Source organism: Gossypium raimondii, chromosome 8, assembly GCF_025698545.1.
Source record: "Gossypium raimondii isolate GPD5lz chromosome 8, ASM2569854v1, whole genome shotgun sequence".
Lineage (NCBI taxonomy): Eukaryota > Viridiplantae > Streptophyta > Magnoliopsida > Malvales > Malvaceae > Gossypium > Gossypium raimondii.
This window is the reverse complement of record NC_068572.1, coordinates 49052174-49065566: the sequence shown is the minus strand read 5'-3', so window position 1 is coordinate 49065566 and position 13393 is coordinate 49052174. Positions and strand designations below refer to the sequence as shown.

At 32.2% G+C, this 13393-nt stretch overlaps 2 protein-coding genes across 4 annotated transcripts; one reads left to right on the top strand and one right to left on the bottom strand.

The window, feature by feature from the left end:
- Positions 1-5373: 5373 nt before the first annotated feature.
- On the top strand, positions 5374-6425 carry LOC105791852 (protein PAM68, chloroplastic). Of its 2 annotated transcripts, none has more exons than XM_012620115.2 (2): positions 5374-5647; positions 5753-6425. In XM_012620115.2, exon 2 carries the CDS (start codon positions 5763-5765, stop codon positions 6324-6326), a length of 564 nt encoding a protein of 187 aa, XP_012475569.1. In that variant the 5' UTR covers positions 5374-5647; positions 5753-5762; the 3' UTR covers positions 6327-6425. The 2 variants fall into 2 exon arrangements, with proteins under 2 accessions (XP_012475569.1, XP_012475568.1); XM_012620114.2 differs by having other exon boundaries at positions 5378-5647; positions 5745-6425.
- A 1097-nt stretch (positions 6426-7522) lies between these two features.
- Positions 7523-12640, bottom strand: LOC105791847 (cyclin-dependent kinase F-4). 2 transcript variants are annotated; one of them, XM_012620102.2, is made up of 20 exons: positions 12402-12640; positions 11601-11857; positions 11484-11527; positions 11282-11381; positions 10835-11083; positions 10672-10750; positions 10498-10566; positions 10330-10419; positions 10123-10261; positions 9926-10028; positions 9771-9823; positions 9616-9682; positions 9422-9530; positions 9211-9276; positions 8994-9062; positions 8828-8891; positions 8616-8732; positions 8323-8354; positions 8155-8233; positions 7523-8053 (listed from the first exon to the last, which is right to left on the bottom strand). In XM_012620102.2, the coding sequence occupies exons 5-20, from the start codon at positions 10840-10842 to the stop codon at positions 7824-7826; spliced, it is 1374 nt and encodes a 457-aa protein (XP_012475556.1). In that variant the 5' UTR covers positions 10843-11083; positions 11282-11381; positions 11484-11527; positions 11601-11857; positions 12402-12640; the 3' UTR covers positions 7523-7823. The 2 variants fall into 2 exon arrangements, with proteins under 2 accessions (XP_012475556.1, XP_012475554.1); XM_012620100.2 differs by lacking the exons at positions 10835-11083; positions 11282-11381; positions 11484-11527; positions 11601-11857; positions 12402-12640 and having other exon boundaries at positions 10672-10794.
- Positions 12641-13393: the final 753 nt, after the last annotated feature.

Genomic DNA, 13393 nt, shown 5'->3' with positions numbered 1-13393 from the left:
AGTTTCAAAAAAACAAAAAAAATTGAGTAGATTAATTGTGCATTCTAATCAGACATGCATGGACTCTTACAGCATGGCAGAGAGCAAGATAGAAAGCCAGAACTCTTTCTCTAACTGAAAATTGTGAAAGATCAAAGATGATTAATAAATTGATTTTTGGAAATAGTAATTAGCCTTAGACTAGATTTGGACATTCCTTTTTTTCTTTCGCTCCAGTTAATTCAATTTTTGTTATCATTCTGCCACCACGAGCCTTCTAAAAATGGCTGCAAACTGTCAACAGACCTAATTTGCAACTTAGTCAATAAAGTTCAGCTTCAAAATGCAAAGCTCAACCTTGTGAATAATGGCCATATATATAATCTTTAAGGTCAAAAACCAATAATTTAGCATAACTTTTTCGACCTTCCTAATCATGCCAGTCATGAAAACTACCTGATTTGCATACTAATTATAAGCAGACAGAAGAAGAAGAAGAAGAAGAAGGAAAAAAAAACCCATTAATTGCGTAGAAATAAAAGACTAGGTCAACATGCATCCAAGATTAGAAACTTTCACAGCAAGAACAATAATTAACGACGATAGTTAAACCGTCACAAATGACTCCAAGATTACAAAACAATTGGATTGCAAGCACAGTTAAAAAAAAAAGAATCGAGGCTTAAAATTAGTAAGAAAGATGAAAAATTTTCCAGAATTTTAATCAAAGCTTTAAACAGAAGCCCAAAAAACAAAAGAAGTTGATAACTGATCTTGAATCACAAAAAAGCTACAGAATTACAACAGATCCAACACGTAATATAGCAAATAAGAAATGAAAAACAAAGAAATTGAAGGAAAATAAGAAATAAGAAATGAAAAACAAAGAAATTGAAGGAAAATAATAAACTAATTTACGAGAAAATTATATAAAGAAGTGGAAATTACAAATTAGAGGTCACCTGCCTAGACCGAAGAGACTCGTGGTTAGAGAGAGAGACTTGAATTTTCCTTTATTCAGGTGGAGACCTCAAAAAAGAAAAAATTTACCTTTTAAGAATCCTTTTTATTAGTAGTATTTAAAAATTTTATATACCCCCAATATATTTATTCCTTGCGTAGCCTTTCCTCGCCTTATTATTAGTGGTATAACTATAAAGACAGCGAGTGTGCCAATAAAAGTGCATTGATATTTGACTCGTTTGTTAGGGAAATAAAAGGTTACATTACAAAGTCAGTTTTAAAATACCTGTTTCAATTCAATCTCTACTGATCTTTAAACTTTTCAAAATCTCTGTAGTCACACAAAGAAACAAACCCTCCCAAAAATCATGTCGGATGGTATCGCACGCAGTCGTCTTGCAGAGGAATGAAAAGCCTGGCGCAAAAATCATCCCCATGTATCAACATTCTTCTCTTCTCACTCTTTTTTTTAAAACTATATTATAGTTGTTTTTTTTTTGGTAATTTTGAAGGGTTTTGTGGCTAAACCTGAGACAAGGGCAGATGGGAGTGTTGATTTGATGGTTTGGCATTGTGTTATCCTCGGCAAAAAAAGGGGTCAATCTACAAAAAAAATTCTTTTAATCAAAGTTTGGACCTTTGAAATTTTCTTATGTTGTATGTAAGCCTATGATTTACTTGCATTGAAATTTCTATGGTTGTTTATTAGTTAATCACAATTTTTTTAAATGTTTCAGACAGATTGGGGAGGTGGGTACTTTCCACTGACACTCAACTTCAGTGAGGAATACCCAAGCAAACCCCCTAAATGCAAGTTCTCAAATGGATTCTTCCACCCTAGTGTTTATCCTTCTGGAATTGTGTGTTTGTCTATCCTTAGCGAGCGTCGTGTAAGTAACTTACACACCAATCTTTTTTATTTAAAATGCCGTTTTTGTTAAAGCAAAAACTTTGTTTTTCCTGCAAGGGATGGAGACCCTCCATTACAGTGAAACAAATCCTAGTGGGGATTCAAGATTTGCTTGATCAACCCAATGCTACCGACGCTGCACAAACAGAGGGACATCAACTTTACGTATCGATAAGTAACAAAAGTTTAGCCTTTACTTATTTCTATTGTTCTATAGTTTTGTTTTCCGATATGCTATCTTTGCTAATACAGAACCCAAATGAGTACCGAAAAAGAGTTCAGCAACAAGTCCTACAATATCCAGAGTCTCTCTAGTCATATGCTACATCACCAGAGCTGTTTTCTGTTATATAAGTCGTATTACCGGATCGGTTTTTGCATATGTCAACTCGGTTCCATATTTGACGGGACTAACTTTTTACAAGGAAATTTGTTTGGTATTTAATAGAAATCCTGTGTTAGTTTGAAATTACCGACCTTTTTATATTATTTTTATATTATCTACTTTCCACTGACACTCAACTTCAGGTGGGTTCCTTTTTTGGGTCTTTTACAAAAATATTTCAAAAAAATAAAAAAATATCAAAATAATATTAATTTTTTTATTTACTAAAATAATATTTAAAAAAAACATGACAGCCTGGTGGAGGGCCTACCACAGGCGGCATAGGACTAAAATATAATGATCTAAAGTTTTAAGGACCTGATATGCAAATTTATCATTTTGAGCAAAGAAAGTGAAAGGGTGCCACTCACAGTGTGGCAGCACAAAACTTGAAAAGTGGCTAATTGCCTTTTTAGCCCTCCTTATTTATTATTTTCTTTTTATTCCCCTTCAACTCACTTTTTTATTTAATAAACAAGCCCTCAACCCATTTTTGTAGTTAAATAAGCTCTTAATCTATGATTTTTACTCATAAAAGCCCTTTGTTTTATTATTAAAGTAAATATATCTTACCTAAAGTAAAACTATTTAAAAAGTATAAACTAATTCGCATTTTATGTTTATGTGAATTTGATGAGAATAGTTCATTAAATAAAAAATTTACTAAATTTGATGAGAATAGTTTATAATTATAATTTATTTTTCTATTTGGATTACATTTATGGGTGATCGGTGTTATTATTACTTTTGGTTTTTCAATAAAGCATGCACAGTATTTCTATTATTTTTTAATTAAATCTAATATTAGTTAAGTGGTAATTAAGATACTTAGAATTCTAATTAAGTAATAACTCTACTTTACTTTAATAAAAGTAGCATCGTCAAAGTTTTTAACTAATAACAATAAATTATAATTATAATTATCACAATTTTTTGTCTTTTTCCTATATTTTATGCTTAGAGTTCTATTTAATTAACAATTCTATTTTAAAATTAGCACAATATTTTTAATAATAATTGTAGTTTAAATTATAATTATTTTGAAATATATAACTATTAAATTATAATTATTTTAAATTTATAAAGAGTATTTATATATAAAAATATTTTTATTTAATTAAAAACTCAATTCTTATTATTTTAATTTCATCCAATTGTATTCAATGATTTTATAGATTTATATTTTATTAATTAATAATATATTATGTTTTTTTAAGTAGAGCCTTTATAATATATGACCAAATTAATTAATTTCACATTAATATATTATTATTTTAATTAATCTTATTTTTATTATTATATAATAATATTAATAAATTAGTATTCTAATATATTTTAGTAATATAATTAACAATAAAGGATATTTTTGTCGGTTCAAAAGTTTTTCAAGACTCGTGCTTTTATATATATTATAGATAGATATTTTTATGATTTTTATTGGAGATATGAAAGATTAAATCACAGGCTGTCATATTTCGTCATCTAATTGGTCCGTCAATTGATTTTAATGGTTAATGTAACGAAATGTGAAAATTATTAATGTAAGGGCTTAATTAATTTTTCAGGTTAATAATAAGGGCTCAACTGGGTTCAAATTAAGTCAATGGGCTTAGTAACTTTTTTTTATTTTTTCTTAAGGGACTATTATAGCTATAAGCCTTTGATAAACATAAATTTTTTTATTTAATAAACTATTCTCATCAAATTCACATAAACATAAAATGCAAATTAGTTTATATTTTTAAATAGTTTTACTTTAGGTAAAATGTATTTACTTTAATAATAAAACAAAGGGCTTTTATGAGTAAAAATTATAGATTAAGAGCTTATTTAACTACAAAAATAGGTTGAGGGCTTGTTTATTAAATAAAAAAGTAAGTTGAAGGGGAATAAAAAGAAAATAATAAATAAGGAGGGCTAATAAGATAGTTAGCCACTTTTCAAGTTTTGTGCCGCCACACTGTTAGGCGTCACCATTTCACTTTCTTTGCTCAAAATGGTAAATTTCATATCAGATCCTTGAAACTTTAGATAATTACATTTCAGTCCTATGGCAGGCCCTTCACCAGTTTGGTGCCGCCTGTGGCAGGCCCTCCACCAGGCTGTCATGTTTTTTTTGTATTATTTTAGTAAATAAAAAAATTAATATTATTTTGGTATTATTTTATTTTATTTTTGTAATATTTTTGTAAAAGACCCAATTTTTTTATATTATCTATTTAATTGGTTTAAGAAAGCCCCAATATAATTAATTTAGTATAATCTCTAATCATTTTTATTCCAATTTTCTATATAAACTTTTTAAAGATTATTCATTGACTAATTTACGTGCTATATTTTATTTTAGTATTTTAAGGCCATGTACAGGTAATTCTATTTACTCTATTATTAAAATTTGGTCATTGTATCTCAACATGAGATATATTTGGTTGTTTCATCAATTATGTTAATTTTAGTAGTATAAATGGATGTAATTTTTATAGGAAAGATCAATTTACTCCTTCATTTAACATGCATTTTTAAGGGCGATTGGCAAAATACAATCTAGTTTTGAGTACAAGAACTCTCATGTTACTTTTACTCCTTCTTATTGATTCTAATGATGCATGCAAAGTAACTAAAAATTATCTAATTATTTGTCCTAAATGTAAGAATTTCAGTGGTTAAATATATTAAAAATATAATATTATTGGATTGATGTGGTAAAGATATCGAATTGATTTAAAATTTTACATGTATTATAATTACGATCATATTAATAAATTCAACCATTTAAATTATGAAATGATGTAAAACTACTATACTTTTATTTTAACGTAAATGGATCTCTTTTATACAAATATATTGATTTTGTGCGTGAATTTTCTTAATGATGAAATAAAACGTGAAAAAAGATGAAATTGGTTTTTAATATTAAAATATCCACATAATTATGTTTTTTTTTCTTTTTTGTAAATTTCTCTTCTGTTTTGTTATTTTTAATTGAACTGGATTTAATTAACTAATCACATCAATTTTAATATTAAAGTCGACGACTTGGACCGAAAATGAATTTAGATACAGAGAATAAAATGGTTGGGCTACCCGAGTCGGCCCAGCCCTTATTAGAGATCTTTCGGATCATCTTTGAACCATAACCTTATCGCTTCTTCCTTCGGTCTGCTAAATTGGTGGTAAGAAGAGTTTCTGAATCCGAATGGGGTTTCAGTGAGGGCAATCATACTTGAGTTTCTGAATTCTGCAACAAATTTAACTTAAAAAGGAAAGCTTTTGAGTTCTCATCTGTGGGTGTTCCTTCCAATATCTGGACCAACTCAATAAGCACTCCAAGAAAAGAAAAGAAAAAATTGAAGTAGCTCAAGTGAATGGCAGCTTTGGCACTGCCGTCTTTATCCTACTGCCGTTTCAAGGTATGCATGTTTCCTTTATTATATTCCTTAAGATAGTAATTAATATGATTCATATATATAGAATTTGCAGAATGAAAAATCGAGTTTTGTATGTAAGCTTTGCAGGCAGTTGACCATGGAACCCTCTTCATTGACATCAGCCCAACCCTCAAAATCATCTTCCCCATTCCCAGTTAACCCCCAAAACCAAATCCGACCATTGTACTTACTACCCATACATGCCACCTTGAATAGCCCAAAAGGCTTTGGATCCCCACCCAAGAAAAACAAAAAGACAAAGAAATCAAAGAGTGGTGGTGATGACAATGAAGAAGAAGAAGAAGAAGAAGAGGAAGAAGAGGAGAATGAAGCAGAGGCAGGGGTGATACCTGAGGTGGTAACAAACAGGATGATAAGCAGAATGGGATTCACAGTTGGGATTCCATTGTTGGTAGGGCTGTTGTTTTTCCCATTCTTTTATTATCTCAAGGTTGAATTGAAAATCGATGTACCAACGTGGGTGCCGTTTATTGTGTCCTTCATCTTCTTCGGGACAGCACTGTTAGGGGTGAGTTATGGGATTGTGTCATCTAGTTGGGATCCGTTGAGAGAAGGGTCAGTCTTGGGATGGAATGAGGCTCAGAAGAACTGGCCTGTTTTTTGGCAATCCATTTGGGGGGGTGGATCACGTAAAAAGTGAAAGGGACATTACATACATGGTTGCGTACTGGTATTTTTGTCTCGAGTTTACTACTAATTCATGTTATGCTATATTATTTAAGTTATGCTTTGCTCTAAATTCAAATGCTTAATGGTTTATAAATTCATTTCACTCAATCCGTTTATGCTAAAGAGATTTGATTGAGGCTAGGCCGGTCTGGCAGTCAAGAGAAGAGATAGCATTAAGCTGCAGTGCTCTGCTCACTCTATATCCCCAGCATTCTTCGCTTAATCACCAATAAAACCAAGGAGGGAAAGGAAAAGGAAAAGCCAGGGAAATTTTGAAAACCTTTCTTTTATTTGGTTATTAATCCAATAATATTCATTGTTTTCTCTTAGAACTAAAAAGAAAACCTTTCTTTCTTTAGATGTCGCTAATTGGTTCTGTTTTTCAAGAAACAAATTCCATTTTTGATTGTTTGATATATTTTTAGTTAATTACTTTTATGATTTATCGTTGACAAAAAAAAATGCAACTTTCGACCTCTTTTTCGTTTGGAGCTGGGTTTTTGAAGGGGTTTTTCTTTGTTCATTTTGACAAATGCTATAATGTACTATTTTATTATGTGGTTAATTTTTATTTCTGCATTTAGACCCTCTCTATGGCTATATATTTGAGTAAAGTTCGTTTTTCTTCAATTTTGGAGCTGGTAATAAGAAATTTTCTTCTTGTCCCACGAAATCCAAAATCTACCCCAGTTTGAAAATGAGAGTGAAAAACAAAGGGAGAAGAAGAGAAGAAAAATAATAAACATTAAAAGAAAAAGATTAACTTGGCTCAATAGAAAAATTATAAAGAACATAAATAAATAAACTTGTAATAAACTCATTTCTATTATAAAATAACTTACCTTTTCCTTTTTCATCCTTTTTATATACAATATTTTATAAAAGTAATTAAAAAATCCTTGCAATTCCTTTTCCCTCTATAATCAAACACTGATTTTATTAAACCTTTATTTCCTGAACATCGTATAAGCTAAATTAGAGATACTGGAATACAGAAAAATATGCCAACAGCAAACGAAATATTAAATTTCGAGAAACTGATTGTGTAGACGAAAGAACTTAATATTATCACTATATGTATACAAGTATAAATAATAAGATACTAGTTATAAATTAAATTAAGAAAATGGAAAATGCACACAAATTAAAGTTCAAAGTCGAAACATATTGAAGAAAAACACAAACAGCTCACATTTCATTATCAAGCAACGTCAATAGGAAGAAGCAAAACCAATCACTTGGTTGTAACAGAAACCATGTTTTATCGTATGGGTTATTGCTACGCAAAACCACTCCAACAGAACAAAAGAAAACAAACCAAACCACTCATTCTTTGTATCCATGTATTGAATGAGATGCATTATTATTATTATTATTAGTAGTAGTAGTAGTAGTAGTAGTAGTAGAATTGTCATTTACTATTAGCAGTATCAGTATGAAGCATATAAAGGCATCACGCGGAGCTATCTCATCCCGCTACTTTTCTGGTAAAAGTTCTGCCAGACGGTATCTGTTGGGTTGGCCTCAGAAACATGTCATTAGATTCCGCAGTCCACTGCACCCCAGCCTTCATAGGTGGTGCCCTTATTTGTCCACCATACTGCCTCCGACTTCCAATTGTCACATTTCCCAACTTCTCCGCCACCTCTGAAGCCCCACCAGCTCCACGTCCATTTCTATCCTTGTTCATTGATATTGCTGGACCCACACGACCATTTTTTTTTCAACTCAATCATTCTTTAGCTGATAATACTAGTAAGATATAATTGAATTTGCTACAACAAAAAACCAACTCTTACTTGTTGTCCTTCTTCCTGGTGGCCAATACCTTGGTTGTTTGCTATAGTTCTTCAAGGGTTTATCATTCTTTCTCAGATCCTTCAGAGAAGGGCAAAGACAAAGATCATATTCAGCAGCAACCCAAGGAAATATCATTACATAAGCAATAACATTTAAACATGGATTACCTGATTAAGCATCTCAGGCTTGCGTTGCGCACCTGCAAGAATCCACAACAAATCACAACTAAATGCAACTCCATAAAAAAATGTATTGCTGACAATTTAATTGCGGTTTCCTTCAGCGAGCAGAAGACTCAAGCTTAACAAAAACGAGTTGCATGTCTTGCCTAGTTTGATCATAAACATAGCTACAACACTTTTTATCATATCAATGCCCTTTAAAGATACTAGTTCGTGCATTCAACATCCAATATCAATAGTAAATTACGTCTGTATTAAAGCACATATACAATCAGCACCTGTGCTGAAGGAAGCATTTGTTTTCAGAGAAGAAAAACTGCCAGTGAATTTTCCATTGGGCAGAGCCCCAGAATACCTCCTAACAGATTGCTGTTCCAATGTTCCTCTAACCTCAGCTACAAGCATGAGGATTAGAAATTAGCAACAAGTGAAACCAAATAATATACCTCCTCCAAACATAATAGAAAAATGTTAATGTTTTAGAACAAACCAGGAGGAGGAGTTCTAGAAACAGCTATTCTGGGACGAAGAGATGGAGGAACATAAAAACAACCCTGCACATCATAAGAAATTCCTTCAGCAGAGCACTAGCTATAACATAAATGCATCTTAACCATCATAATTAGATACCATAATCTACTTATAAAGGATACCACCTGAAAGAAAGGATGTTGAAGGGCCTCGGCAGCAGTTGGCCTTTTGCAAGGATCCCACGAACAGAGAGACTAAAACAAGCAACAAAGCAAATGTCAATTTTTCTTCAAGCAATCCACATAAAAATAATAATGGTCCAAATCACAAAAACAGAAATCCATTTCAGATGTAGGGTGTGAACGAATAATAACTAACAGAGTCAGCAGAAATGCACTTAACTGTAATAAGGCTGATTGCATCGTTGCTTGCTGATGGTATCAATGCAGACAGATGCACACCAGCGAACTGCAATGTTGAATAAAAGAAATTGAAAAAAATATAAGATTTCATGCACTCAAAAGATGATCAATAGCAGCCCCACATGCTAAAGCTAACTTGGAAATCATGCTACAACGGTATAATCTGTGTAAAAGAACATCAAGAAGACGACCTGTGGGAATTGGTAGTTTATAGCCCTTGCAAGATTAAGCCCATCAGGCCATGAATCCTTAGTTGGAGTACCTATTACACTACAAATTTTGTAGATTTCATCTGCTTCACTGCACCAATGATGAAGTTTCAATGAATAACCAGCCATGCCAAACAAATTAGAAAAGATAGTTAGATAACATCATAAGAACATACCTAGTTCCAGGAAAAAGAGGACGTAAGGTGAATAACTCAGCCATGATTGCACCCATCGCCCACATATCTGCAATAAGTAGAAAAAGCATAGTTAAAAAAGGCTGTCACTACTTCTATCCTCAAGTAAATGACTATCAAATGCAGTGAAAACTTGCCAACTATTGAAGTATACAGGTATGATTGAAGAAGTACTTCAGGGGCACGATACCTAAAATGCAAGGAATATAAGGCACAAATAAGTTGCAATGAATATATAAAATTAAAAAGAAAAAGAAACACAAACACTAAATTCTGAATGTACCAAACCTACCAGCGTGTTGAGACATACTCCGTGTATGGTGGACTTGAATTTATTTCACGTGCAAGACCAAAATCAGCAATTTTGATTATATCTTTAGTAACCAACAAATTCTCTAGAAGAGAAGGGCAGTTAGTTGCAGGATATTTCTTAGAGTAGACGAAACAAATATAAACATGAATTTTGTAAGAAAAAATTAAACATAATACCAGGCTTTAGGTCGCGATGAAAATATCCACGCTGGTGCATGTATGCAAGACCTTGGAAGACTTGGAAACACCAATTCCTGATTTCAACTTCAGAAAAGAGTTTTTCCCTGTCTTTCATAAGTTGGTAAAGGTTGCATTCCTGGAAGAATTTCATGTTTCAGTAAAACCCCAATGATTAAAGAACACAAATAGATGCTGGTCACTTACCATGTATTCAAAAACAAAGTATAAAATGTCATGTTCCCTGATGACTTCCTTAAGCTTCACGATATTTGGATGATTCATTCTCTGCAGTGACTGTCAAAAGAAACAGACTATCATGTATAAGAAATATAATGAATACAAGCAAAACAAGAATAAAGCAACTAGTACTACCTTAACTTCTCTCAGATTCACACACTCTTCCCACGAGTAATATTTCTTCTTCATTTTCTTAATCGCAACCTTCATAACAGATGGTATTCATTTGAAAAGGATATTTCAATATCAACTTAATCAACAAAAAATGCTATTAAAATTTTAAGTAAATAACATCCCAAGCATACTCACAATTTCCCCAGACTGCTTATGAATAGCTCGCCACACCCTCCCAAATGTTCCATCTCCAACTTCCTTAATTAACTTGTACCTAATATCATGCCAAACAATGATAAGCATAAATTACCATGCAGAAAATCAATAATGTATAGCACATCCAAATTAAACAACTTACCTGTCCATTTTCTTGCGGAACAAAAATTAGCCCTTTCTTTATTCAGGAGATTTATAAGAACCAAGGATAGACATGTGACAATTATCTTCGGTAGAAGATGGCTTGTACTTAAAACTATAAAACATAAAAAAACTGCTTTGGCGATCAGCTAAATCCACCATTAATTTTTGCTGGAAACATGCAATAACATTAAGCCAGTGTTTTTATGGTGGACGGGCTTCAAAGCCTTATTTGGTACCAAACCCGCAGCTTCAAGACCAAAAAAAGGCATCAACGAAAGGAATGGATGAGCTCCACAAAACATACTGATAGGATCAAAATGATTGCTCCAGTCAAAAGGAAGGATTCCAAGCTCAAGATACACTCACTCAGTTCAAGAGCTTAATTGCAGTTAACTCATCTATACTAAATAGAAGCAGTTGCAGAGTGCTCAGCAAACCAACATACCCTCATTAATCAGTATCCATCAGGAGAAACAGCAAAACATTAACTAAGAACTACTAATGCTAACGCTTAGTAAGCAACTTCCACTCAATTACTACAAGCCCTGTGATAATAGAAGAGAAAAAAACAAAATATGATAAAGGTTAGGAAAGGAATAGGTCGTTGATGGATTGAGAAAAGATAAATATGAGAATATATAGTGTACCTGGAAGGTGTTTTCTCATGACTGGATGTTGTATCAACAATGCACTGCCAATTGAAACATTCAGAACCTACCTATCATATTCTTTTGTCAAAAAGAGAATAAAAAACGCTTACTTACACAAGTGTGCTAAAGATCCCGCACCTATCTTAGAAAACAAAATTCATTGCGGCTCCGTGTTGAGTATTAAGAGGAGACTGGGCACTAAGTGCAATTGACAAAAGAAACCAAAAGAGAATCTCCATGGACAATAAACCGCCAGTCAAGTACTTCTTGGAATAAAAAAACCCGGAAAAGGTTGCAATTTGACCAGAAGCAGGCTTTCTCCATGTCTTGAAAGGAAAGCTAAATCCCTTTAAATCCAAGTCCAGTGCAATCTAACATTAAAATAACATCAATGGAAACTTGAGTCAACAGAGATCCTAATTTAAGCATACGGCATCAAAAAATGCCCAAAAAGTGGAGTAGTATATACATCTTAGAAAGCGAAACCTCATAAAGGAGTAAAGGCTATATCAAATTCAAGCAATATTCAAGCAAGAATGCATAACTAGCGGCGAGCAATCATATCATTAAAAAAATTTCAATGCCTGATTATAAATAAAAAGAATTCCTATTCCCTGTATATGAACCAAACAAATAGGATATGAGACAAACACGCCAAATAGAAACAGGAACAGACCATTTCACGAAAAAAAATTACTAAATACTAAAGAAATTTCGTGACAAAAATAAAGAGAGCAAAAACTAATAGATTAAATTACCAAAAACGCAAAACAAAAATAACAGACAATAGATCCATTTGAATTGAAAAAAAAACTCTTAATCTAATCCTAACCAAAAGGAAAACACAGAGCAGAGAAAAGAAGAAATTAAATCGGATGAGATCAGATCCATGTGAAAATAAACGGAATTAGATACCTGGAAACCAACCGGCATAAGCACCGTCGGCGAGGACGGGAAGAGGTGGAATCCAGAGCTTCGAAATTTGTGTGTGTGTCAGAAAAGAATTAGAAAAGGAAAAACGATTTGCATGCGTGTTTGGGGGAAAAAATAAAAGGTGGAATACCTAATTTATTGTGATATGTTTGGGTGGGAGAGACTTGAGAATCGGGGAGTCCCTCTCGTGTGAACCAAGAAACCGCTTTATTTTAGGGGTTATTTTTAAGGTGTTATTATTTCCATCTATTTATAGTGACCCGATTGGCCCGGTCGGTCGATCACTTTCAAGCTTTATTCTATTATTATGTTACGGTGGGTGTCGGATGCCGTCATCATTTTCTAATCTCTTCTTGATTGGGATTTGGGACAACTAACGTCCACGACTCCTACGCCTATTCCTTCTCTTCTTTCCATAATATTAATCAATTTATTTCCGTCTTTTTTTTCCTTAACTAATCATCTAATTGTCATTAGGAAATTTCAAATGAAAACTAATACTCTATAATTATAAATACAAAGAAAATTCAAATTTTGACTTTTAAAAAAGGAAAAAAGAAAAGTAAAATTTGTAATAGGTAATATACACCGTTCTTATCATATCTATTCGTTTTAATATAATATCTAGAATTATCCATAGCATTTTCTAATTCTTAAATAGGAGGACAATACATTTCAACGTACTCGAGCTCATGTCCTCCTGCACTAACAATATATCAATGTCAATCGAACTAAGACTCAATTCGTTGGATTTAAATTTTAAAATCGAGCATATAATAATTAAAATATGTTATAATTTATGGTGTAAGAACCATAAGTGTGAGTGTCTCTGTAATCTATGTTTACTTTTTTAAACAGAAAAAAAATTTAAAATAACTTATTAAATAAAAAATATATATTGTACAAGAAAACATTAATAGCCTAACCTTTTAATCTAATTAATTGATATTAACGTTAAATGCTATCAAAATAGG

Bases quoted from the DNA above. Each gene is read 5' to 3' on its own strand.
- LOC105791852 (XM_012620114.2), top strand. From the start codon at position 5,603: ATGGCAGCTTTGGCACTGCCGTCTTTATCCTACTGCCGTTTCAAG. The intron at 5,648-5,744 runs GTATGCATGTTT...TTTGTATGTAAG, and splicing joins TATCCTACTGCCGTTTCAAG to CTTTGCAGGCAGTTGACCAT.
- LOC105791847 (XM_012620100.2), bottom strand. From the start codon at position 10,779: ATGCTTATCATTGTTTGGCATGATATTAGGTACAAGTTAATTAAGGAA. The intron at 10,567-10,671 runs GTGAGTATGCTT...TCTGTTATGAAG, and splicing joins ATAAGCAGTCTGGGGAAATT to GTTGCGATTAAGAAAATGAA. The intron at 10,029-10,122 runs GTATTATGTTTA...CTTCTCTTCTAG, and splicing joins TCATCGCGACCTAAAGCCTG to AGAATTTGTTGGTTACTAAA.